The sequence below is a fragment of the Trachypithecus francoisi genome, unplaced genomic scaffold (assembly GCF_009764315.1).
Source record: "Trachypithecus francoisi isolate TF-2019V2 unplaced genomic scaffold, Tfra_2.0 Lachesis_group0, whole genome shotgun sequence".
Lineage (NCBI taxonomy): Eukaryota > Metazoa > Chordata > Mammalia > Primates > Cercopithecidae > Trachypithecus > Trachypithecus francoisi.
Window position 1 is genome coordinate 88,960,468 of NW_022681453.1, and position 27,793 is coordinate 88,988,260.

At 37.7% G+C, this 27,793-nt stretch overlaps 1 protein-coding gene across 2 annotated transcripts in view; it reads right to left on the reverse strand.

Moving 5' to 3' along the window:
• The window catches only part of TBC1D23 (TBC1 domain family member 23), a 64,837-nt gene that overhangs the window by 14,408 nt on the left and 22,636 nt on the right, over positions 1–27,793 (reverse strand). For both annotated transcript variants that reach the window (XM_033211497.1, XM_033211496.1), the window contains exons 4-13: positions 27,299–27,503; positions 19,867–19,990; positions 15,406–15,530; positions 15,271–15,317; positions 14,341–14,444; positions 12,260–12,382; positions 10,980–11,072; positions 7,739–7,909; positions 4,806–4,848; positions 3,160–3,266 (exon numbers count right to left, since the gene is read on the reverse strand). In XM_033211497.1, the coding sequence (XP_033067388.1) occupies positions 3,160–3,266; positions 4,806–4,848; positions 7,739–7,909; positions 10,980–11,072; positions 12,260–12,382; positions 14,341–14,444; positions 15,271–15,317; positions 15,406–15,530; positions 19,867–19,990; positions 27,299–27,503 (1,142 nt within the window). The remainder of the gene's footprint in view (positions 1–3,159; positions 3,267–4,805; positions 4,849–7,738; positions 7,910–10,979; positions 11,073–12,259; positions 12,383–14,340; positions 14,445–15,270; positions 15,318–15,405; positions 15,531–19,866; positions 19,991–27,298; positions 27,504–27,793) is intronic.

Below are 27,793 nucleotides of genomic sequence, written 5' to 3' on the forward strand. Positions count from 1 at the left end.
CAGAACAGTAAGACAATAAATTTACATTGGTTAAGCCACCAGTCTGTGGTATGATATTTTGTTGCGGCAGCTGCAACCTAATTCATTAGGTGAAACCATTTTAAGAATAGAAGGTAGAGGCCAGGTGCGGTGGCTCACGCCTGTAATCCCAGCACTTTGGGAGGCCGAGGCAGGTGATCACGAGGTCAGGAGTTCAAGACCAGCCTGGCCAAAATAGTGAAACCCCGTCTCTACTAAAAATACAAAAATTATCCAGGCGTGGTGATGGGCAATTGTAATCCCAGCTACTTGGGAGGCTGTGGCAGACAACTGCTTGAACCTGCGAGGTGGAGGTTGCAGTGAGCTGAGATTGTGCCACTGCACTCCAGTCTGAGCAATAGAGTGAGACTCCGTGTCAAAAAAAAAAAAAAAAGAAAAGAAAAAGAATAGAAGGTAGAATAAAATATTAGGATATACTTGTACATATATGTGTGTGGAGTCTGACATTACCTTCTTTATTATGAAAGAAACAGTTAAAACTACTGACCTTTCTTATCTCAGACTAGTTTACAAAAATAAGCAAAAGTATGATCAAACTACTATTTGCACATATATGTGTGTGGAGTCTGAAATTACCTTATTTATTCAATAGGAAATAGTTAAAACTATTAACCTTTCTTAGACTAGTCTACAAAAATAAAGGAAAAGTATAATCAAACTACTATCCATGTAGCTAAACTTTTAAATATTTATCCCTTGTAAATGCTTGTTTTTTAAAGACACTGCCACTGAGGGCTTTATTTTCTGAAGAAAAATTATCCTGATGTACCAAATGTAAGGGATGCGAGTATAATTCTTTTTTGTTTGTTTTTTGTTGTTGTTGTTTTGAGACAGAGTCTTGCTCTGTCACCCAAGCTGGAGTGCAGTGGCACGATCTCGGTTCACTGTAACCTCAGCCTCCTGAGTAGCTGGGATTACAGGCACCTGCCACCACGCCTGGCTAATTTTTGAACTCCTGACCTAAGGTGATTCACCTGTCTCGGGCTCCCATCGTGCTGGGATTACAAGCATGAGCCACTGTGCATGGCTTTGAGTATAATTCTTAAATTGTTTCATGGGATTGCTCACATACACCTTCCTAGAAGGAAATTCAGTGATGGGTGTCAAACATTTAAAAGTGATCCTCTTTTTTGCCAATTAATTCCTCTTTAGAATTAATGGGAAGTGCCCAGAAATTTGGGTACTATTTGATGGAAAATTATACAGTCATTACAAACTCATACTATTTTTAAATAGCATTTTAAAATGCTAGAAAATGCTCATACGTTTAATGAAAAAAGCAGAAAATAAAATTCTACTTTGCTATGATCACTACTTTTAAAACAAACACATTCACTAAAAAGGGTTTGATGAAAATACTTCAAAATATGAATGGCAAAATTATCTCTGGAACAGCTACAGGTGACTTTGTTTTCTTTATACTTTTCTTATTTATATATGATGCTACAATGAACATCTGTTACTTTTATTTTTAGAAGAAATGTCATTAACAACACAAAAAAACTATGTTTCTATTTCTATATCTAAATTCAAAGCCAAATTAAACTGCAAAACTTCTTTGGTTTGGTTCTACTTTGAAAAGAATGCTCTTTAAGATAATTTCTAAAATAGCCTCAATCAGTGTTTTTCAAATCTGAATATAAAAGCTTCAACAGAAAAATTATCCAGTGATGTGAACAGGAATATAAATTAGAATGTTTTTGGAGAGCCATTTGATAATAATGCAGAAGTCTAAGGACTTTGGTAACATTTTAATCAAATTATTCCACTTCTAGGACTAAATAATCATGGCATATGCAAATTTATCACTACAAAAATTAAACAGTGTTTGTAACAGAAAAAAACTGGACACAATGTAAATATTGAATAATAGAGAACTGAATAAATTATAATATACCCAAACAATGAAATACTATTTAGTTATTTGTAAGTGAAAATAGCAAACATTTACTAAGTAAATGGTGATTTCACACAAAGAGCATCAAGTTAAAAATAAGAGTATCAAGTTAAAAATAAGATTCTCAGGCAAGCCTTATCTGCTGATGTGAAAATAATCTGATTTTGATTTGCATGGCCAAAGATAAACCTCAACTAACACAGGTAGTGAGTTACAATTTCATAATAACTACTATTAAATATTTGGTGACAGGTACTATACTTTCCATTTACTTCCACAGTTGATCCTCAAGTTATCCTTAGGAAGAAGGTTATGTTGTTAACATTTCTATTACACAGGTGGAGAAACCACAGCTCAAAAAAGACCTTGCTGGAGATCATGAAGAAAGTAAGTTGTAGATGAAATCTGAACCTAGGTATGTCAGACCTGTAAGCCCAAGCTACTAACCATGACCTTGTACTGCAGTTTCCCTTCTATTTCTGTTTTAAAAAATAATCACTACGTAGATGAGGACCATTATTTATGAAAATAATTTAATGACATCTAATTCAACTAACATGAAATACTGAAGTACTGGAAAAGCACAAAAGACCTATTACCCAAATATTTCCAAAGTAGAACAGAAAAACAGATTTATCCACTGTAGCAAAACCGGGTAGTAATACACATCTCAATAACTAAAAATCAAATAGGATTGGCAACTAGTTCTTGTCTTCCTCTGCCTGACCAATTCTCAAATGTGGATAGACTCACGTTCAAATCATTTAAGTCTGTGATGGGGATGGGTACAGATATAGTGTGCATGAGATGATTATGAGCCCTCGTATTCTGGCAAAAACTAACTGGAAGACGCCTGGAATCAGCTTGCTTAAGAGTCCCAGCTATTTATAGGACCCAGATTTGTCCCCATCGATATTTAAGCTGGAGCATAAAACTGTCACTATGTGATACCAAACTACAGATGGACAGGGAGAAATTTGATTTCAGCAGCTGAACTTCAAGAGCTCCCACCTAGTTTAGCTGTGAAGGCTTGCTGTATCATGTCATCAATCTCACAATAAAGGCTTGCTGTATCATTTCATTAATCTCACAATACTATGATTCTTCACGGCATGTGTTTAAAATGTTTTGACTCCATTTCTGTTATGGTAGGGATTTAGTAGTTAATCACCTTTTCTGGGAACTTATCCAAATCCGGTAACGTACTCTCTACATACACTTACATCAACAGAATTGATACTGCTCCTTGAGCCTGAGGTACTAGCAATCCAATGGCCATATCCATTTTCTGGTCCATCCACATTAATGTCTGCCAGGTGCTGCTGCAGTGCTTAAGATAAATTAAAAACAACGACAACAACAAAACCTAAAATATCAACCCTCTTTGGAAAAATTCATTACCAACGAAATATAATAAATATGTCACAGCTGAGAAAAAAGGACCGAAGGAAATAATCACAGGTATTTCTTTCTGCACGTCTGTGATGGAGAAAAGGCCTCCAAGCTAGAGCAAACCTTCGTCTTCTTCCTCCTAAAACCCTCTGTACACGGACAACATTTCTTAAGTGACGCCAAAGGTGATGATAACTGTATAGGCTTTATGTTTTCTTCTTTGGAAGGAAATCTTTCAAGTATTAATAGATAATTTCTGCAACATTTTTATGACATAAAGGATAAATAGAAAACCGATTGTGACTTTCGTTATACCATAAGGAGACATCAATCAATCTCTCCCATAATAAAGAAGCATCGTTAGGCATTAACAGTTACAGAAAGAGATATTATTATTGGTGAATAAATAATCCATGGTTTTAAAAACATTTCCAAAATCTGGGCTACACTATAAAAAAAATGCTTTTCAGACCCTTTTGAGAATTACAAGCTTAATAATCAAGTTTTATATCATTACCAGGATTCCTAATAAATAACAATGAGCCTAGGGCCAATACATGTTTAACACTACTTATTAAAATAACCCTTTTTGTACATCACTCTGGGTATGAACCTCAAAAGTCGTTAGTTATCAGGTCATGATAAATAGAAGATAATCATAATCCTTGTTAATATCAACAAAGACCAAGAGGAAATACATCCTAATGTTCCAAAAATCCTAAGTTACAGCCTAACTCCCATGATTAAAGCCTACGATTCCATTACCCTCAACATATACTGATTTGATTTTTGGAGCTTCAGTTGCACAATTGGTTAGCATGTGATTCTTATATATTGATTTGATTTGATCATTAATTTTCCCCAGCATTTACAGCTCAGTATTTTTGTAATCTCTTTTTCTAATGTAAGATAGGCTCTTTTAAAATCTTGTTACTCTGCCTGCAAAGTAAAATTCTCAATACTTGCCTGCAGAGAGCTTGACAATTATTTGACTCTCCTAGATTATCAAATATTAGTCTGCAGTTCTGAAAACATCAGTTTATTTTGTTCCACTTAGCTAACATTTTTTAAACAGAGAATACCTTCAAGTAGTTCAAAAATAAAATAATAAAACACCTAGAGTCCAAAGGGTATACTATAAAAAGTATTCCTTGAATTCTTCCTTCCCCGTCCCATCATTTAATCCTTCTTTTCCATAGAGGCAATCATGTGGACAGTTTTTCATTCATCTTTACAAAAATATTTTTTGGAAACAAATCTATTAAAATAGTCTTACATCAAATAGTCACTCATTTCAACTGCCTATTACGTTTGTCTGTTATCTGTAAGTCCTCCTGGCCTTGCCTTTTCTGAAAATATTGAATGAATGAAGAGTCTACCCATTAACTAATGTGACCACTCCAGATCAACTCTATTGATAATCAATACAATTTCTTCTGAAACACAGAGGAAAACAACTAATACATTAAAATCTTACCCATAAATCCTCCACTGGCAATACTCACATATTCTTTGTTTTTCTGTAACGGAAAAGAAAATTTAAATTCTTCCAAAAATGCGACTTAATTAAAACTTCAGCTAGTTCTAAAACACTGATAAATACAATATCAAGTTATATATTAAATTTCAGGGCTTTCTTATTTCCTTGACATTTTGGACTTTGGCACACAGAGAGGTATATCCATTTACCTTACGTATTGTAAGGGTCTGGTGCTTGGGTGGGAAGAAGGGGACAACTTCAAGGCTATTAACAAGTCTTGATTTTACTTGTATTATCGTTTCAATAGTGCAATGTTCAAACCAAAATTAAACAGTATTTTAGGATGTAATCAGAGTGATTTTTAAAAGCTTTCAAAATATTTTGGGTCCTCTATTAAAAGACAATATAAAAAGAAACATTATGGCTAATTATGAAGAAATAAGGGAATGTTACCATTTTGCAAACTACTAAAAACATAATGGATCTAAGTAATAAAAACAACAATAAAAAAGAGGAACACTAAAAATACATCTAAATAGTATTCATCATCTAAAAGAGGCAGGCATCACCCCCTCAGGACCTCCTTCTCCTAAACAAAGAAGTCTGAACACATCTCTAGATGTAGACTACTGGCTTACAGGAAATACCAGGGACAGAACATGATAAACGACACCATGTGAATGTAATCAGCAAAATCCAGAATGTGGGGAACTCTATAACACAAATTAAGTGCTTTTCCCAACAAAAATATGCAAGGAAAAAAATTTAACAAAGGAACCTATAAACTCAAAGAAACTTAAAAGACATTAACCAGGCCGGGCGCGGTGGCTCAAGCCTGTAATCCCAGCACTTTGGGAGGCCGAGATGGGCGGATCACGAGGTCAGGAGATCGAGACCATCCTGGCTAACACGGTGAAACCCCGTCTCTACTAAAAATACAAAAAACTAGCTGGGCGAGGTGGCGGGCGCCTGTAGTCCCAGCTGCTCGCGAGGCTGAGGCAGGAGAATGGCGTGAACCCGGGAGGCGGAGCTTGCAGTGAGCTGAGATCCGGCCACTGCACTCCAGTCCGGGCGACAGAGCAAGACACCGCCTCAAAAAAAAAAAAAAAAAAAAAAAAAAAGACATTAACCAAATGTCAATGTTGTTTTAGATCTTAGGAAAATCAGGGAAACTTGAACACTAAATTTTTTTTTAATAAAGTATGATAATGATGTGGTTATGTCTTTATAATGAGTTTATGGCATTCAGTTCTCCCTACTTTTCAATTTCCTTGAAATTTTCCATAATAAAAATTCGGGAAAAAATTTATAAAACCACACAAAGAACTTGAATAATTTTAAAAAGTTCACAATATTCCAAACTCTTGCCCTATGACAGCCCTCACAATATACAGTACAGTTTACACTGAAGCGTTTTTATTTCATTTTGTTTTTGAGGATAGGGTCTCATGAATACGGCTCACGGCAGCCTCAATCTCCCAGCTCATGCAATTATCCTGCCTCAGCCTCCCAAGCAGCTGGGACTACAGATGAATACATCCACACGCAGTTAATATTTTTATTTTTTGTAGAGACAGGGTCTCATTATGTTGCCCAGGGTGGTCTTGAACTCCTGGGCTCAAGTGATCCTCCCATCTCAGTCTACCAAACTATTGGGATTATAGGTGTGAGCCACCCTGCCTGGCCTGAAGCATTTTTAGAATAGACCAGTTAAATTTATGAGTGAAACGAGTTTGGTTCCCTACTTTTGTTATTCCGTATGCTTCTAAACTCTTTCCTTTAATAAAATTTAAAATTATCCTACAATCTCTCTCCCAAATATCCTCTTCCTTCTCTGATTTTGCTTTTCAAGGATTTCGTCTTTAATTTTTTCAAACCAGATTCTCAGTAAAATACAACATAAATAGAAATGAATCCAAATTGAGTGGCTTGTGTATTACCAGGCCTACCATCTTGCTGATTCCATAGTTCAGGACCATACAAAGTAAGGACTTTAACACATAAACTGCCAAAGAATACCTAATAAGTAACTATTTTAATATAAAACAAGCCATCACTGAGTGACGTTTTTAAAAAAGCAGAGAAGCAGGCTGCATAAAATCACTAATTCAAATTAGCTGTGTTGAAGACGATCCTTAAACACAAAAAGGAAAGATGGCCAGGTGTTGTGAATGAATGTGCATATGCATTTATTCAGTTTCAAATGAAGATATTAAAATGAATTATATAGCTACTGTAAAAAGTACTAGGACATAAATACACATAAAGATCAATGTAACATAATAGGCCAGGGACGGTGGCTCACGCCTGTTATCCCAGCACTCTAGGAGGCCGAAGAGGGCGGATCACTTGAGGTCAGGAGTTCGAGACCAGCCTGGCCAACATAGTGAAACCCCGTCTCTACTACCAATACAAAAACTAGTCAAGCATCGTGGCGCATGCCTATAGTCCAGCTACTCGAGAGGCGAAGGGAGGAGAATTGTTTGAATCCGGGATGCGGAGGTTGCAGTGAGTCAAGATCACGCACTGCACTACAGCCTAGGCAACAGAGCAAGACTCCAGCTCAAAAAAGCAATAATAAACAGAAAACAATAAAAGATCAGTGTAACATAATAATCCAGAAATAGATCTTGATGCATAGAGGAACTCAGTATATTAATAAGGTGGTATTTCAAATTGTACAATTTGTAAGCTATTTGGAGAAAATTTTTTTTAATTCCTACCTTACTTCTTACACAAAATAAATTCCAGATGGTTTGAATTAAACATTAAAAAAACATATGAGCATATGAGAAAAACCTGAAGACCTTAACAAGTCACAAAACCAAGAAAAATACAGATAAATCTAACAAGCAAAAAGTTATCTACGCAAATTTTTTAAAGGTGGTAACATTAACCAAACAAAACTGAAATAATTTATGTCAGCATACCTGTAAAAAGTGTGCCAGGACCATGTTCATATACATGTCTTCTTCCTCCCTGCCACTGCCCATAAAACAGAGGTGCTCCCCACCAGCTATGGAGCCAGACTCAATGGACTGCTTCTGTGCTTCCAGCAAGGATTTTACTGACTGTGCAAACTCAGATGGATTCTGGAGCATCTAGATAATTTTTTTAAAGTTAAAAACTTGACAAGCCTGTGTTTCACATATATTTGTAAATTTTGAATTTTTTTTTAGGAAAAACCCCAATATTTAAAGAGCTACAACGAAAATGAAGGGAAAAAAAGACTTATAAATAAAACCCCTGGGATAAGAGAAATATTTATAAATGTATCTATAATACAATAGAACAAAAATTGAACATTCACACAAAGATTGATGCAAAGAAAATACGTCTCTACTAGAGAAAACCTGTTTAGTTCCTGTTTCTTCTTACATAACAAGTAGCAACTGTGTCCTTAGGTATCAAGACAGAAAGAGTATAAAACTATAGATCAAAACAAGCTCTATTTTTCAGTTTCCCCTTAGATGGTAAACCATGTATTTCTTAGAGGATAGTCAGAAATAACAGAAAGCATTTGTTTATCGGCACTATTGCAGGTAATGGAGATACAAGGATAAAATATTCATTTCTTACCCTCAAGGAAACAAGTACGACAATGACTACAACGATGTTTAAAAACTGTTTTAATGGAGATACACAAAAAGTATGGTGAAAAATAGAAAAATGGACAGACCACATAGAAAAGCAATTTGTAAAAAACAAAAGCAAATATAAACAGCACACCCACAAAAAATAATGTTCAACCTCATTGGTAATTACAACTATTTTTCACTCATCACTCTGGTAAGATGCGAAAAGATTGATAATGTCCAATAATACCAATGGCATTCTCATTTAGAGTTCTGAAACATAAGAAGGTTTCACCTTTTTTTTTTTTGAGACGGAGTCTCGCTCTGTTGCCCGGGCTGGAGTGCAGTGGCCGGATCTCAGCTCACTGCAAGCTCCGCCTCCCGGGTTCACGCCATTCTCCTGCCTCAGCCTCCCGAGTAGCTGGGACTACAGGCGCCCGCCACCTCACCCGGCTAGTTTTTTGCATTTTTTAGTAGAGACGGGGTTTCACCGTGTTAGCCAGGATGGTCTCGATCTCCTCTCGTGATCCGCCCATCTCGGCCTCCCAAAGTGCTGGGATTACAGGCTTGAGCCACCGCGCCCAGCCGGTTCCATCTTTTTTTTTTTTTTTTTTTTTTTTTGAGACAGACTCTCCCTCAGTCACCCAGGCTGGAGTGCAGTGGCGCGATCTAGGCTCACCGCAACCTCTGCCTCCCAGGTTCAAGCAATTCTCCTAACTCAGCCTCCAGAGTAGCTGTGTTCCACCTTTTTAAAGGGCAATATGGTGGTCTCTAGTAAAATGTATATATCCACACACCTCAACAAAACAATTTTACCTTTAAGAATCTATTTTACAGAAATATTTGCATAAGTTCACAAAATGTATATAAAGATGTTAACTGCAGCATTATTACAAGAAAACAAAAAAACCCACATACACATCAATCAGGCAATAAATTATAGTATACCTACATGTACCATGGACCACTATGCATCATTAGAAAGAATGTACTTAAATCAAAACATCTCTTAGAAACTGTTATGTGAAAAATCAAGTGGCAAAACAAGAAATATGTAAATAGATATTAAAAGTCTGCAAGACTAAGTAAGTTGATAATATTCTTTAAAATTTTTTTAAAATTCAAGCCTGGCATGGTGGCTCATGCCTGTAATCCCTGTACTTTGGGGGGCCGAGGTGGGCAGATTACTTGAGGCTGGGAGTTCAAGACCAGCCTGGCCAACATGAACCCCCTCCTCTACTAGAAACAAAAAAATTAGCCAGATGTGGTGGCGCACACCTGCAGTCCCAGCTACTCGGGAGGCTGAGGCCAGAGAATCGCCAGAACCTGGGAGGCTGAGGTTGCAGTGAGCCAAGATCACACCACTGCACTCTAGCCTGAGTGGCAGAGTAGAAACTCTGTCTCAAAAAAAAAAAAAATTAATTTAAGTATTCATGAATCACCTGAGTAAACTGTTAAAATAGGAATGACAGAGGAATCAAGGGAAGAGAAAGGCACAGAGTTCAACTATGGAATATGGATGAGCTAAGATGGCCTTTCTTACAATATCCAAAACTCTGATTTCTTATATTAGTTTTCTCTCAATATTACCTAAGCCCTTTCACACACCCTTTCAGTCTCAGCATCAAATTTTTAAGACAAGTTAGGAAGGGGAAAGGTAGACTTAATATTTAGCTAAGAGATTTCTCATCCCACTCCTGTGTTCCCCATCCCTGAGGCTTTAATGATCCCAGAATGGCTTAAATGACATTAGCCTCAATTTTACCAACAGCTCTATACATCTCTGACAATTATTTACTTTACCATTCTTCAAATTAAATGACCTAGGATAGTAGTTTTAATAACTAAGTACTTATAAGCCAGATACTATCCTTATTAAATATTAGTTTATTATATGCATAAATACTCATGATTAAAAATGGTTCATACTATAAAGCTTACAGAATTCTTACTCAATTACAGTAAGAGCTGATATCCGAAGAGTACTTAGTAGGTGCAGTGCACTATGCTAAGTGCTCTACTATGTAGCTCAAACTAAATTCAGAATTTACTGACATAACAATGGTAAGCAATAGTAAGCCACAGTGGGCATTGTTTCAACTACTCTTTATGATGCCAAAAGGGTATCTGGGCCGGATGTAGTGGCTCAGGCCTATATTCCCAACACTTTGGGAGGCTGAGGTAGGGGGATCACCTGAGGTCAGGAGTTTGAGACCAGCCTGGCCAACATGGTGAAAGCCTCTCTCTACTAAAAATACAAAAAATTAGCCGGGTGTGGTGGCGGGTGCCTGTAATCCCAGCTACTCAGGAGGGTGAGGCAGGAGAATAGTTTGAACCCAGGAGGCAGAGGTTGCAGTGAGCTGAGATCGCACCATTGTACTCCTGCCTGGGCAACAAGAGCGAAACAAACAAACAAACAACACAAAAGCATATTTGGGTGAAAAGTAAACCTGACAGCAACACTTTTCTTATAAGGGCAGAGACTCCCTTCTTAAACAGAAAGAAAAAAATTCCCCAATCTGGGACCTATACATTTATTTATGAACTAAAGGAAAAAAAGTTACTTTAAGAATAATTAATCAGCATTTATACTAACCAGATCTGAATCTAAGTGGAAAGCAGTTGCTAAATGCCCAGCATTATATTGCTCTGCAGGACGGCAATCCACCACAAAGAACCGGACTCCTTCCTAAAGGGGAAACAACATTTGATATATAGGAATTTCCCATGAGGTTCACATTGCACAATATAATATTCATAGTTAACCAAAGGAAGGGAATAAGTTTATGAAAACATGGATCTCACATGGAATTAGGAGGACCTAGTTAGTATAGAAAATAACCTGAAGGTTCTAAATACTTTTATTTCTTTTTAACAGTTAAAACATTTTTCTTTTTTAGATGTTGTTCTTTACTGGAAAGTCTTAAAATACATAGGAGAATGTCTGTTTGAGCTATAAAACAAATTATACTGGAATTTGACAATGTACCATGTAAACACTACATAGTTATAAACATAACTTTGGATATGCTTTTCTTTTTTGCAAATAAATCTGCAAATTTATCAACAGTTCAATTCACGTAAGAACTAAACATCTATTTAGTGTGGGTGGGATGAAGGGAGAATGTTCTGAAATACCAGTTTTAACTAAAGAAGTTCATGTGGGTCTCTTTAAACTGGATAACATGTTTTCATTTGTTTTTTAATATTAGTCTGAATAAGAAAAAAGCGAGATGCTTGTATTTTGAAAATTCTTAATAACCAGCACAGATACAGTAAGAAATCCAACTAAGAAAGATCTACCATAAAAGGCTATCTTCCCACATCCATTCCTTTCCTGACCTCAACCTTGGAAATACACTACACCTTGCAAATACACACCACGGTTAACTGTTGCACCACTAGTAATAAAGACCATATATTAAAAACCACCATCAAACTGACTGATCAGATTTTCATGAAGAAAATTACATTTTCACAATTCTCGTTTGCTATAAGTTGTATCGAACTAAACCATGTAATTCAATTAGCTGTAAACTACCAGAAACTGTTAAATGCTAAATTCACCCTTTTAAGTATTTTATACAATGCCACATTCAGTCACTCTACTGAAATATGAAAAAAGATATGTCGATTTACAAAAACTGGTGTCAAGAATGTCAACAATAATTAATTGTAGACAATTAAAACAACACACAAGCTGACAAGTTTTAAAATGACCCTCTGAACATAACATTTAACACAATCATTCAAAAAGCCAAAAGAGCCACCTTGTTGCAGTAAATTGATTTTGTGGGAATCACTGAACAGGGAGGAAGTTGTTTCCTTGTATTTAAAATGAACCGTCCCCTAACAAACTGGGTTTCCTTTACTTACCCCCTGTAGCTGATTCGCTTGAAGGATCTCTGACACTGAGATGGCCAGACAAAGAGCCTGACTCAGATCTGCATCATCATCCTTAATTCCCAACAAAGTACTACCAAAGAGATGGTGATTATCCTGTTTGAAGGGAAATTTTTAAACATTATGAAAAAAAAATCAAAATTTCTTCCTAAAAATATTCTAATTAAACCATAACAGGTAAAATTATAACATTCTTGAGTTGTGATTTTTAAAAACGTAATACTAATCTCAAATTTTATACGCTAAGAACTACAAAAAAGTCACATAAAGTCCCTGTTAGTGTTCACACAAAATGAAAGACTAAGAAAAAAATAACACATTCTAAATAGCTATTTTCTATACTACCACCTGTAGTTACTATTGAATTTTAAAAATGGTTACTTACAATTTTTCATATCTTAATAAAAGCAAATATGTGGCAGGAATCGATTGCATAAATGAGTTAAAATACTGATCCATGGCCTGCTCTAATTCACAACTGCTAGTACAGTTTCACTATGTCTGAAGAATAAAAGGTGCAACTCTTGAAAGAGAAAAAAAATAAGATGTCTTTTTCATTCAGTATTTTAAACTACTGTCCTACCATCTGACTTATCCAGCATTGCTAGGAACTAAAGAGTTCTATATAAGAAAATTATTAAAATAGTTGAAATTGGTCCCTAGAAATAAGTCTTTTAAAATTAGTTATTTTTAAGGGAAAATGATCATAAAAGATTTCCTTTACCTGCTTTCTAAAACACAGTATACTAAACATAATTTAACTTTATCTTGACACTTCAGTGACATGACGAGTACTAACTAGAAATTATTATGGCAGAATGCTTTAAAAAAAAAAAAGATAATAATGCTCTCATGGGCACCTGAAGTCACACACAAACCTGCTGGCTTTAAAAACTTGTGCCTCTTCCACTATTAGCTTTTGCTTCTTAGAGTTTCATTTTTCAGGAGTTCACATCACTCACACTTCTAATCTGGTGTCCTTTATTAAGCATCTGTCTGGTCTAAGGGTCTAAGTCTTTATGGGGCCTAAATGACCTTTCATTATAAGCCAGCTCTGCATCACTAAGACTGTACAAGCCTGCACTCCAGAGAAAAGTGGCATAACTCTACCTCCTCCACTGGATTACTACTGTAATAGAATTTTTTTTTTTTGAGACAGCGTCTTTGCTCTGTCGCCCAGGCTGGAGTGCAATGGCATGATCTCAGCTCACTGTAAGCTCCGCCTTCCAGGTTCACGCCATTCTCCTGCCTTAGCCTCCTGAGTAGCTGGGACTACAGGTGCCCGCCACCATGCCTGGCTAATTTTTTGTATTTTTAGTAAAGACGGGGTTTCACCGTGTTAGCCAGGATGGTCTCGATCTCCTGACCTTGTGATCCGGCCGCCTTGGCCTCCCAAAGTGCTGGGATTACAGGCGTGAGCCGCCGCACCCAGCCCTGTAATATAATTCTTAAAGTCAAGAAAACACTAATTTAGCAAATATCTCACAGTCAATTTTCTTATGATCAGAAACAACAATAATCAGAAGAGAGGTAAGATGCTTTCTTTTTTTTTTTTTTTGAGACGGAGTCTCGCACTGTCGCCCAGGCTGGAGTGCAGTGGCCGATCTCAGCTCACTGCAAGCTCTGCCTCCCGGGTTCACGCCATTCTCCTGCCTCAGCCTCCCGAGCAGCTGGGACTACAGGCACCCGCCACCTCGCCCGGCTAGTTTTTTTTGTATTTTTAGTAGAGACGGGGTTCACCGTGTTAGCCAGGATGGTCTCGATCTCCTGACCTCGTGATCCGCCCGTCTCGGCCTCCCAAAGTGCTGGGATTACAGGCTTGAGCCACCGCGCCCAGCCGAGGTAAGATGCTTTCTACTATCTTTTTTAACTAGTCTCTTCCTCCACTAGGAAAGGTCTTTATGGAGAGGAAAAAAAAAACCACACAAAACTACAACACATAAAGAAACAGAAAAAATTGACAACCTAGAGTATTTTAACTAAAGTGAATAAAAAGTAATAAAACAATGTACAAAGGTGAAATACAAAATAGTTGACCATTTCTTGTCTTATACCTTCCTAAAAGAAGCTGGTGTTTTGCTGCAATAATACTGAGCCAGAGAGAAAAGATCTTCTATATCTTCTATATTCAGACTGGATGGAGTATTTTGCAAGAACTCTGAAACATGATTATAGACATAATATTTAGTAGTTTGTGAAAAATGCAAACATTAACATTATTTATGTATCAGAGCTGAAATATCTTCATAAATACTATGCAAATAGAGTCTCAACAGTGGTGCTTTTACAATGTCTTGTGGAAAAGTGGATTTCTCCAAGTGAGCTGAAACTGTTAATGTAAATCTCTTGTTAGTGAAGGATGGTGTCAGGCAATCAAATAAAATTCATTAACCTTAATTAGAATTCTATGATTTATTTAACAAACATATATGAAGAAGTGCCAGGGCCCCTGAACATACAAAATATCTAAGAAATAGTTACTGACTTAAAAGAACTTTGTCTTGTATGAAAAAAATAAAAATAAATCATTACAATATAATAAGATAAACATTACTATACAGATAGCACAAAGTGCCAGGCAATATAGAGAGGAAGTAACTATCTCCATGTGGGGAATATGGTGGGGAGAACCCAAAAGGAGAACCAAGGTTTCACAATTGAAATATCATATAAACAGAGTATTGAAAGGTAAATTAAGGATGGGTAGGGAGGAACAGAGGAGGGCGATCTATCTGAACAGTGAAACCAAAGGAATAGTATATGAAAAGCAATGAAAGAGTGAACAAATATGAAGGAATGAATGAAGATGGCAAAATAAAGGAAAATAGTCTTCAAGGTCTGTACCTGGAGAGTGTTTATATAATTTGAGAGTTGAATGGAGCCTCAGAGCTCTTCTAATCTCCTAAATTTATGAATGAGGAAACTGAGTAACTTACACAGATAAGGAGACCCGAAATGTTTTCGCTACATAAAATGATACTTACGGATAACTTCTTCTTTGCTGTCTGACTCTTGTGTTAAAATAACTTCTCTGTAAAAGGGAATCAAATCAATTTGAGTTAAATATTAACAGAGCACCCTAAGAGGAAAAAAAAACAACTAACCAACCAGATACTTACTTTGCATTAACAAGGATAATTAACATTAAGAAATAAATAAAAAATGGATCTGCTTGTTGTAGATATCCATCCCATATTGCCTGAGTGACTTCAGTGGAACAGTAACATGCAAAAAGACTTCCAAGCTGTAATCAGGAAATGAAATGAGAGACATAAACCACTGGAGGTGACTTGTTCTCTTAAAAGTATTAAAGCAAATGAATAAGAAACATTACATCAAATTATCTGCACCTGATATTTAATGCGTACCTTAATCTTAGTGTATGAAATCCAAAGGCAAAACATGTGAATTCAAGGGACAATGGAGCCACTTATTAACTGTGTGACTTAGGACATGTCAACCTCTTTAAAGCTTCCATTTTTACTTCTGTAAAAAAGAGGAATACTGCTACCCATCTTCTACTACTATTGTGAAAAGAATACCTAAAGTAACCACACATATCTTTGCCATAGCATAACTAACGTAATTATGGTCTGAGCTCCATAAGAGTAACTAAAATAATTACAATATAATAACAGCACAGTATTTAAATTACAAGGTAATTGTGAGGATCAAACATGGTAATTTAAGAGCAGCTAATAAAACTCTAATCGTAATATAAATATGAATTGCTCCCAAAGCTCACTTGTACATCACTTGAAAGAGATTAGGCTGGGCACAGTGGCTCACACCTGTAATCCCAGCATTTCAGGAGGCTGAGGTGGGTGGATCACCCGAGGTCAGGAATTTGAGACCAACCTGGCCAACATAGTGAAACCCCGTCTCTACTAAAAATACGAAAATTAGCCAGGCATGGTGGTGCGTGTTTGTAGTCCCAACTACTCGGGAGGCTGAGGCAGGAGAATCACTTGAACCTGGGAGGCAGAGGTTGCAGTGAGATGAGATCTCACCACTGCACTCCAGCCTGGGTGACAGAGTGAGACTCTGTCTCAAAAAAATAAATAAATAAAATAAACAACATTCATATCCTTTGATATATTTCAGGAGCTAAGAGTTAATTTATAAGCATCTCTACAACCCAATTGTGTTTTAAGTTGCATGAAGTAATATTTTTAGATCATTCAACTTTCATTAGATACAGAAATAATTCCATCTACAGGTTTAAATTTAAAACATTTTTAATAGCTAAAGAGAATTAACGGGAACACATATATTTAGTGCACTCTTTGTGCAATACTAAACTAATACTAAACTATTATCACATGTCATTAAAAATATCTCTTACTTAAATTCTCACAACAGGCCTGGAAAGTAAACACATTTCTTCCCATTTTGCAGGTGAGAAAGTAGATTTCAATTACTCCCCATTTTTTTCAGGTGAGGAAGTTGGATTACTTTCTCAAGCTCACAGAGCTAGTGAGTGGTGCTGGGAATACAAAAAAGCCTGAGACTCCACAGCCTATGTCATTGCCATCACACTTGACCACAAGCCTTTTAAAATACGTAATGCTACTAATGTTTTTTGTGGTTGCTTTCAAAATTACGATTACAAACACAGATTAGAAGAGGTACATACAAACAGAATAGCAAAATACAGTCATCTTTAAGCTCACTTAGCTCAACTAAAGCTACCACTGCATTGCTCACAGTGGTTTAGGAATTACTCTTTGTTTCATCTCCTGATATTTAACAAATTCTATTTCATCAACATGATACTAGTAGCAAGAATAAACTATCTGGCATATCAGCTGAAGAGAAACCACTCAGTTCAAACCTCCAGCTACCAGCACTAATTCAGAGCTCTGGCATCAGAAATGGCATTTCCTAGGCAGAGAGACCCCTATTAATTATTAAAATGCTTAAGAGAAATAGTTCACTTCTTAAACATAAAAGTAGATTCAGTGGCAACATATGAATCTCAGAGAAGCTACAGTTTTATAGGTATTTATTCATTTTAACTCAAAGTGGTAAGACTAGGCTTGGCTCACACCTGTAATCCCAGCACTTTGGGGCCTGGGCGGGAGGATTGCTTGAGCCCAGGAGATCGAGATCAGCTCAGGCAATACAGTGAGACTCTGTCTCTACAAAAAAATTAAAACATTAGCCAAGTGTGGTGGCATATGCCTGTAGTCCCAGCTACTCAGGAGGCTGAGGTGGGAGAACCACTTGAGCCCAGAAGGTGGAGCTTGCAGTGAGCCAAGACTGTGCCACTGCCCTGCAGACTGAGACACCAGAGCAAGACCTCATCTCAAAAAAAAAAAAAAAAAAAAAGTGACAAGACTGTGGCCAAGAGGGAATTAAAGAACAGGCTACTGAGGTTTGAGATTTAATGAGCCCAGAGGTGAAACCAGTTAGAATTCTCCAATTACCCATTTCCTGATTGTTAACTCATCCTATCATCCTCTGAAGTAGGTATAGTACTATTATTATTTCCACTTTGCAGATGAGGAATTGAAGCTCAGAGGCTGTCTTAGATCACACAGTTAATAACCAGAAGAAATGGGATTCTTCCTGAAGAAAAGTTAAGCAATACATAATAAAACAATATGAATATATAGTCTCCTAGCACCCAATAATCATTGTTTTAGAAAGATCTTCAAGCTAACCAGAAGAGCAGTTCTCAAAGTGTGGTCTGGGGACCTCCTAGAAGTCCCCAAGATTCTTTACAAAGGATCTGTAAGGTCAAAACTATTGTTACAAAAATATGTAGAATTTACCTGCCTTTTTCATATTTATTCCCTCAAAAATGAACAACAGAATTTTCCAATGGCTACATGATATGTGATATTAACACAGATTGAATAAAGAAGCAGATATGGGCCAGGTGTTGTGGCCTCACGCCTGTAATCCCAACACTTTGGGAGGCTGAAGCAAGCGGATCACCTGAGGTTAGGAGTTTGAGACCAGCCTGGCCATCATGGTGAAACCCTCTTTCTACTAAAATTACAACAATTAGCCGGACATGATGGTGGGCACCTGTAATCCAAACTACTTGGGAGGCTGAGGCAGACGAATTGCTTGAACCCGGGAGGTGGAGGTTGCAGTGAGCCAAGATTGCGCCACTGTACTCCAGCCTGGGCGACAAGAGCAAAACTCCATCTCAAAAAAAAAAAAAAAAGAAGAAGAAGAAGAAAAAAAAAAAGCAGATATGATAATCCATCTTTGATGTAGCCAAACATTAATGAGATTTGCAAAAATATAAAACAATGCCACTACTCTGATTTTCTTTTGGAAAATAGTTGTTTTTTATTTTAAAAAGGCTATTTATATCAACATGTAATAAATTTATAATTACTTTTAAATACATTAATAAACATTTAAAATTCCTTAAATTTTTTTTTTTTTTTTTTGAGACGGAGTCTTGCTCTGTCGCCCAGGCTGGGGTGCAGTGGCCGGATCTCAGCTCACTGCAAGCTCTGCCTCCCGGGTTTACGCCATTCTCCTGCCTCAGCCTCCCGAGTAGCTGGGACTACAGGCGCCCGCCACCTCGCCCGGCTACTTTTTTGTATTTTTAGTAGAGACGGGGTTTCACCGTGTTAGCCAGGATGGTCTCGATCTCCTGACCTCGTGATCCGCCCGTCTCGGCCTCCCAAAGTGCTGGGATTACAGGCTTGAGCCACCGTGCCCGGCCTTTTTTTTTTTTTTTTTGAGACAGAGTCTTACTCTTTTGCTCAAGCCAGAGTGCAATGGTGCAATCTCGGCTCACTTCAAGCTCCGCCTCCCGGATTCAAGTGATTCTCCTGCCTCAGCCTCCCGAGTAGCTGGGAATACAGGCACACGCCACCACACCCGACTAATTTTTGTATTTTTAGTAGAGATGGGGTTTCGCCATGTTGGCCAGTCTGGTCTCAAACTTCTGACGTCAAGTGACCGCCTTCCTTAGCCTCCCAAAGTGCTGGTATTACAGGCATGAGCCACTGCACCTAGTCTAGTTTTAACTTCTTCTCAACATAATCCATATGGATTATCAACAAATTTTAAGAGTGTAAAGGGTCCTGACACCAAAAGGTTTGAGGACCACTGACCTAAAGTAAGACTTCCCATTGAAAATACAAATACAGAATGATAGAGTGCTGAATTATACTTTATATTCTTTTATATTAACCATTTGATAACCTTAAGTTATTTTCCTCGTGACTGTATACAAATTCTTATACACACCATCAACAATTTAAACAAAGTTCTCAATTGAACTGATATATGTATCATATATTACATGTATATATTCATTTTTATTATATATGTAAATAGTTGTAATATTTACTTGTAATTAGCTGTAATATTAGTTACATTTATAAATACATGTAAAACAATAAAAGTAAACTTCATATCAAATAATCTGAACACAACTGAAAAGCAAAAAAAGTTATTTTTAAATGCCAATAATTTTACCCCTTTGGTTTAAACAGTAATGATCTATAATTAGCACTTTTCTTTCTCTTCCTTGAAAAAAAACCCACCTAAGTATAGCTTTATAGAAATCTATTTTTCATTAAATGTTCCTACTTTCACTTTATTACCCAGTTGAGTGCATAGGAGTCTGGAGTAATTTTCTTTGTATCAAGATAAGAACAAAGCTCAGGCTCATGGTATTGGATGAGCAACCTGAAGAGATGAAATGGTCTCCCTTTCTGGGAACAATCCCTAGAAGACAAGAAGCAAAATTTTTTTGCATTAATAGATCAGAAATAATCACATCAGTAACCAGTCTTCCTGCTATACCCTCCACAGCATTTACTGGAAGCCCACTTGACAGTAGCAGGCAGAGGTCTTTTGCTAACACCTTTTTCAATGTCCCTGACTTGACAAAAGTTGTAGAAACAGTAGGTCTAAAGCTACTCTAGGGAGAGTCTCACAGGTGAACCCAGGCAGCACTCAAGTGAGAGAACTACAGGGATCACGGAAAACAAATTTAAGTTATTTGGTAAGGCTGGGATCCCAAAAGGAGATCTGGAGAGTCCTTTCTTCTCTGCCAAAAAAGAGGAAATTCTAAAATCTAGGCTTCAGGTTAGCATCACAGTTTATATACTCAATTAGAAATGTCCTTTAGCAAAGGTACAAGTCTGAAATGGGCAGGTGAACATTTTAGAAATAGTGGCCTTAAAAATTGTTGAAGTGGCCCAAGTACCAACTCCTCAGAGCAAATTCCAGAAGGTGCCAAAATACTCATCTTGTTCAATAACTGTCCTACTTCAAAGGGTTATTGTGAGAGCAAAATGGAGAAAATGAATCTGAATATTGTTTTAAAGTACAAGGCACCAAACATGGCCATTAACATTTTTATCTCAAGCCTTTTTAAAAACAAATACCACATTTTCCTGCCAGAGACTTCAAAAGTAGAAAGAGAGTACTCTACTTATTGCCTGGGTGGTGAACGAATCTGTACACCAGATCCCCGTAACACCCAATTTACCGATATAACAAATCTGCACATGTACCCCTAAACCTAAAATAAAAGTGAGAAATAATCACAAAGCACCTACAGATGCACTTCGGGTCATGGATTTCCTAGTTTCTAGTCATCAGCTCGGGAAGCATCTCAGCCTGCTCAGCTCTAAGAAGACTCCTCGGCCCCAGGTCACAGTAGCCACTCACAGCCTTGATCTGAAAAGTACTGTCCCTCTACCCAGGCACCCAAGCATCTGAGCTGAGAGATGACAAACCCTTGGAGCAGGTCCAGATGTGGTCTACGAACTAGGCTCACTCCTCAGGAAGTACAGTGACTTCCTCCTTCCATACTCAGTCCCTGATCTCGAATTCAGAAGCCTTATCTTCTAACTCCCACATAAGTAGCACTCTTAGAAAATCTTTCAAGCCCAGAGGATTTGTTAAGATGCTATTACATTCACATTAGTTCATTTTCTTGTGTCCATGTTTGTCATAACGCAAACAGAATACTTCACGGAAAAAATCCCTTAAAAGATACTAGATTTTTGGTAATGGATCTTACTGGATATAGGGAGATAATTACATGTTTTTTGGGGGAGTTTTTTGTTTGTTTTTTTAAGACAGGGTCTGGCTCTGTTGCTCAGGTTGGAGTGCAATGGCGTGATCTCAGCTCACTGCAACCTCTTTGCCTCCTGGGCTCAAAGCACCCTCCCACCTCAGCCTCCCAAGCAGCTAGGACTACAGGTACATGCCACCATGCCCAGTCGATTTTTGTATTTTTGGTAGAGACAGGGTTTCTTCATGTTGCCCAGGCTGGTCTCGAACTCCTGGGCTCAAGCAATCCTCCCTCCTTGGCCTCCCAAATTGCTGGGATTATAGGCATGAGCCACCACACTGGGCCAGAGGTAGTTATTTTTTAACTCATACAGTTAAAAACAAAAAGCAATACTGCAAACACAGTTACTTCCAGACAGTTTGGTTAAAGTATGGTGTTACTGTTAACAAGGTGCTGACTAACTCAATCTTCATTTAGACCAGTACGCTTCACTAATTCCTCAGTTCTATAAATTTACTCCATTCAGCTTTTGTACTGAAATACATTCTACTATTACAAGGGAAGGAGGCGAGAATGTATCTAATGAATCAGCAAAAACTTATAAACAGGTCAAAGCACAGGTCATCATAATAAAAGTCAACTATTTATTGAGGAAATACCATGTGCCAGACAAAGTAATAAGCATTTTACAAAGTTATTTCATTTTATCTTACATTTTATCAAACAAACCTATGAAATCTACACCCAATTTACAGATGAGAAAACTGAGGCTCATCTGAAGGTAAAATAGCTCACTTCAGCTCACTGAAGGTAAAATAGCTATGAAGTGATGGAGCTAAGACTTGTACACAGAAACTAGACATTAAGTCATTATGCCATACTGCCCCCTTCCATATCTAAGTTGATATTTCAACAAGTGGTATTTTTGTAGGGGTACCATCTCTAAAAAAGCAAACCGTAAAGAAAATGAAGTAAAAGGCCTCATGTAAAAAAGTCAATGAAATGAATGACACAGTTTTAAAATATTTTTTAATTTTTTTTTTTAAGACAGGGTCTCACTGTTGCCCAGGCTGGAGTGCAGTGGCAGGATCATGGCTCACTTCAGCCTCGACCTCCCTGGGCTCAGGTGATCCTCCCACCTCAGCCTCCTGAGTAGCTGGGACTACAGGTGCACACCCCCATGCCTGGCTAATTAAAAAAATTTTTTTGTAGAGTCAGGGTCTCACTATGTTGCCTCAGCTGGTCTCAAACACCTGGGGCCAACTGATCTGCCTGTCCTGGCCTCCCAAAGTGCTGGGATTACAGGTGTGAGTCACTGCACCTGGCCTCACAGTTTTAACATGACAGCATTAATAAAGAGTGTTTTTTTCTTTTCTTTTTTTTCTTTTTTTAGACAGAATCTTGTTCTGTCGCCCAGGCTGGAGGGCAGTGGCCTCACACTTTTAACATGACAGCACTAATAAGGAGTGTTTTTTCTTTTTTTTTCTTTTCTGAGACAGAGTGTCACTCTGTCATCCAGGCTGGAGTGCAGTGGCCTCACAGTTTTAACATGACAGTATTAATAAGAAGTGTTTTTTTTTTTCTTTTTTGAGACAGAGTCTCACTCTGTCATCCAGACTGGAGTGCAGTGGTGCAATCTCGGCTCACTGCAAGCTTTGCCTCCCGGGTTCACGCCATTCTCCTGCTTCAGCCTCCCGAGTAGCTGGGACTACAGGTGCCTGCCACCACGTCTGGCTAATTTTTTGTACTTTTAGTAGAGATGGGGTTTCCCTGTGTTAGCCAGGATGGTTTTGATCTCCTGACCTCATGATCTGCCCGCCTCGGCCTCCCAAAGTGCTGGGATTACAGGCGTGAGCCACCGTGCCCGGCCAATAAAGAGTGTTTTAAGCAGGGCAGAGTGGCATGAACGTATAGTCCCAGCTACTCAGGAGGCTGAGGAGGGAAGATCACTTGAGACCAGGTTTTCAAGACCAGCCTGGACAACACAGGAAGATCTTGTATCAAAAAAGCAAAAAAAAAAAAAAAAGTCTTACAATGTAATTTAAAGGGAATAAAAAATAATTTCTAAAATCTAAGATGTGAAGTCAATGACAGGATTTGTATGACTCTCAATCTATCACTTTCTGATACTGCAGGTGGAAGGAAGTTTTACAGAGAAGGCCCCAGGCTGGCAATTCAGGTGCCCAGACACAGAACTAGATTCATACTGGCAAGATTACCTCCTCCTTAGTCTTAATACTTATCCTACTGTATAAATACAAGGCAAAAGAATGCTAAGGCAGAATACACAGTGAGTAGGGGCATACACTATAGAAACAATTGCCTAGTTCATGATCTTGTCTTCCGAAAAAGTGGGGAATCTCTGGGAGTCAGTCATTGCAACAGCATCTATTCATTTAACAGCTGTACACTGCAAAGCTGCTCTCAACTACAAGGCACTGTGCTTGATGGGATTCTGCCATCTTATATGTGAATCTGTAATAAGAAGATATGGTAGTAGTAAAACCCACTCTCTACTAAAAATGCAAAAATTAGCCAGGCGATAGTGGCACGCACCTGTAAACCCAGATACTTGGGAGGCTGAAGCAGGAGAATTGCTTGAGCCTAAGAGATGGAGGTTGCAGTGAGTCGAGATTGCGCCACTGCACTCCAGTCTGGATGACAGAGTGAGACCCTATCTCAAAAAAAAGAAGAAAAAAAGGCTGGGTGCCGTGGCTCGCGCCTGTAATCTCAGCACTTTGGGAGGCCGTGGCGGGCAGATCACTTGAGGTCAGAAGTTTGAGACCAGTTTGGCAAATGGTAAAACCCCACCTCTACTAAAAATACAAAAATTAGTCGGGTGTGGTGGAATCACATGCCTGTGATTCCAGCTACTTGAGGGCTGAAGCAGGAGAATCGCTTGAACCCGGGAGGCTGAGGTTGCAGTAAATCAAGATCACGCCACTGCACGCCAGCCTGGCAACAGAGCAAGACTCCGTCTAAATAAATAAATAAAAAAAAGAAGAAGATATGTTAGGTCGGGAGTGGTGGCTCACACCTGTAATCCCAGCACTTTAGGAGGCCAAGTTGGGCGGATCCCTTGAGGTCAGAAGTTCGAGACCAGCCTGGCCAATGGTGAAATCCCATCTCTACTAAAAACACAAAAATTAGCCGGGTGTAGTGGCACACGCCTGTGATTCCAGCTACTCAGGAGGCTGAGGTATGAGAATCGCTTGAATCCAGGAGGCAGAGATTGCAGTGGGCTGAGATTGTGCCACTGCGCTCCAGCTTGGACAACAAAGTGAGACTCTGTCTTAAAAAAAAAAAAAAAAAAAAGAAGAAGATATGTTAAAATGGAGTTCTAGCAGCATTCTGTGGGGCTCAGGGTTCTTTCCAGGGCTATTAATGCTGACCCTGGCTGGAGGGCTGTTCCATATGGAAGTCATAGAAGCAATAACTAGAGAACCTGACAACAGTATGTTACAAAGCACAATGCAAAAGTCTTTCCCCTCTAGTCCTAACTACCATCACCACCATTCTCTAGAGGCAAAGCTGGGACATCTTGTATCTTGCTATTGCTAGCTCTGTTAGAGCAAGAGGTGGCCATGAGAAGTGCTAAAATATAGGCAGTTGAGAGACCTAGCACAACAGAATGATCCCTAAATATGAATTCAAGTCTTGGCTCTGTCATGACCGTAGCCTTGGTTTCTGGTATCTTTATGTCTGTTTTCTTTACATAAAGCAGTATGGCTTCAAGTAGCACAGAGATTCTCCATCCTGATACACATCAGAATCACCTGGGGAAATTTAAAACTATCTATACCTACACTCTTTGCAGTCCACTTATATTTGAAACTCTAAAGGCTTATTGGCGAAAAATAGAAGTACAAAATATTTATTGGGGAAAAACAAAAACAAAAACAAAAAAAAAAACTCTAGGGACCAGTATGTTTTAAAAGTACTTTGGGTGAAAAGTCATTTCTCCAAAGAAAAAATACAAATTGCCAATAAACACATAAAAAGATGCTCAGCATCATTAGCCATTAGGGAAATGCAAGTCAACAACCATAATGAGATATCACTTCACACTCACTAGGATGGACTATAATCAAAAAGACAAACGTTCACGACTATGTGGAGAAACTGGGATCTCCAGACTGTTGGTGAGAACATATGATGCAGCTGCTATGGAAAAATCCGGCAATTCCAGAAAAGGTTAAATATAATTACTATACGGTCCAGCAATTCCCCTTGTAAGCACATATCCCAGAAAAGTGAAAATACACATCGACACAAAAACTTGTATGTGAATGTTCACAGCTTCATACTCCTAACAGTAAAAAAGTGAAAACAATCCAAATATCCATCAACTGATGAACAGGTAAATAAAATGTGGTATATGCATACAATAAAAAATTATTTGGCAAAAAAATGAAATATGATATGGTACAATATGGATCTAGAAAACATACTGCTAAACATTAAAGGCAGTTACAAAAAACATATAAGGTACGATTCCTTATATAGAGAATCACACCGATCATTCCCATTTTGGGGGAAAGTGGAGAGTTGACTACTAATGGGTATGGGCCTTCTTTCTGGGGTGATAAAATGTTCTAAAATTGGTTGTGGTTATGGCTGTACAACTCTGTGACTATAATTAAAACCAGTGAATTGTACACATTAAAATGGTGAATTTTAAGCAATGTAAATATCTCAATAAAGTAGTTATTTAAAAAAAGAAAAAGTGCCTCAGTTGATTCTAACAAGCAACCAGGGTAGAGAACCATACAAAACACTTATACCTCGTACAGTGTGATATCACATAGAAAGTAGTAAAAAATAAGAGTCAGTTAACTAACAAGGTCCAGATTAGTGGTTCTCTACCTTGGCTACATGCTGAAATTAGTTAGCTCTGAACAAACTGATGCCAAGGTCCCATCATCAAGAGATTTTGATTTAATTACTCATGTATGCAAATAGTCATTAGGATTTTTAAGAGTTCCCCCAATAGTTCTAATGCGCATTCAAGGTTGTACAGCCAAGCCACTAGTCTAGACTACGTTTAAAGTTTCTTTTGGGACTAAAATTCTAACTATCTGATCCATCGCACTAGGAACTACAACAATTCTTTCTGGCCTCATGAGCCACCATGACCCCCACTACAATCCCCATCACAACCACCTGCACATCTGTCTGGTCTCAACTTAAATGCCACTTACCACGGGAAAGCCACCCCTGACCTCCAGGGTAAGTTAGGTCGCCCAAATTATACACCCCCATAGCACTCTATATTTCACCTTTCTAATATTCAGCATACTTCAATTTACTTGTTCAATGCCTAGATTTCTAGGATTTCCTTCCAAGCTCAATAAGGTAGCACTCCAAAAATTTTACTTTTCACTTGGACACTGTAACGTTTTCATTTTATAGGCAAATAAATTAAAATAGGAATACCACCAAATAAACTGGAAGAATTATATATATAAACTCTAGAAATTTTTAATTTTTAAATTCTTTTTTAAAAGTAAATTTCTGTGTATAATACAGCATGTTATAAAAAACACATACATGGTAAATGGTTACTACTGTGGAACAAAATAATGTACCTATCATCTCACATTCCCACTTTCCCCTCTGTGGCAAAAGCAGCTATAATCTACTTATTTAGCAAAAATCTTCAATATAACACACTATTATTAACTAGAGTCCCCACATTGTATATTAGGTCTTTTAACTTGTTCATCACATCTATTTGCTATTTTGTATCCTTTTGACCTAGATCTCCCCACTTCCTCCCCAACTCCAACCCCAGTATAACCACTGTTTCAGAAGTATACATTGTTAACTAAAGAATCTTTTAAAAAACGTTTATAACCACAAAAATAAAATAATAATTATGGCTCAAACAACCTTCAAAATTATTTAAACCTTTTACTTTACTGCCAAAGTAAATCTAGTAACTTTAGCTCAAGGCAAACCAGACCTGTATTCACTTAAAAAACTACAATAACTAAATCATATTTTACCTGGGAATGTACTTATTCATTATGGCATAAAAGCAGTTGTATAAATCGCTGCGTGGCAGTTGAAGATGCACCAATGGTTTGAGTAGATGTATCCAGCTAAGGGATGTGCTATATTTAATGTTACGTGATTTACAATAAAAGGTAATTACAGATTCAATATCCAAAAGTAATTCTGTTGCCTTCTCCTCTGGCACTGAAAGCTGGTCTAGAAAATAAATGTTAAAAATAAAGTTACCCAGGGCCTGATAGAGGCTGTTATTGGACATAACACTTCTTTACAAATATATAATACTATGTTAGTGCATTTAGAGAAAGACAAAGTGAAACTACATGAAAGTATATTTTCCCTTACACTTAACAATCATTGGTTCACAGATCCAAAACCAAAGGAAAACACATAGTCAAAACTCTTTATAACAGTCTTTTAACTTTAAGACAGTCATTTAAAGAAAATTAAGAATAACAGTTTCACTTAAGCATGTTTTCTTTACCTAG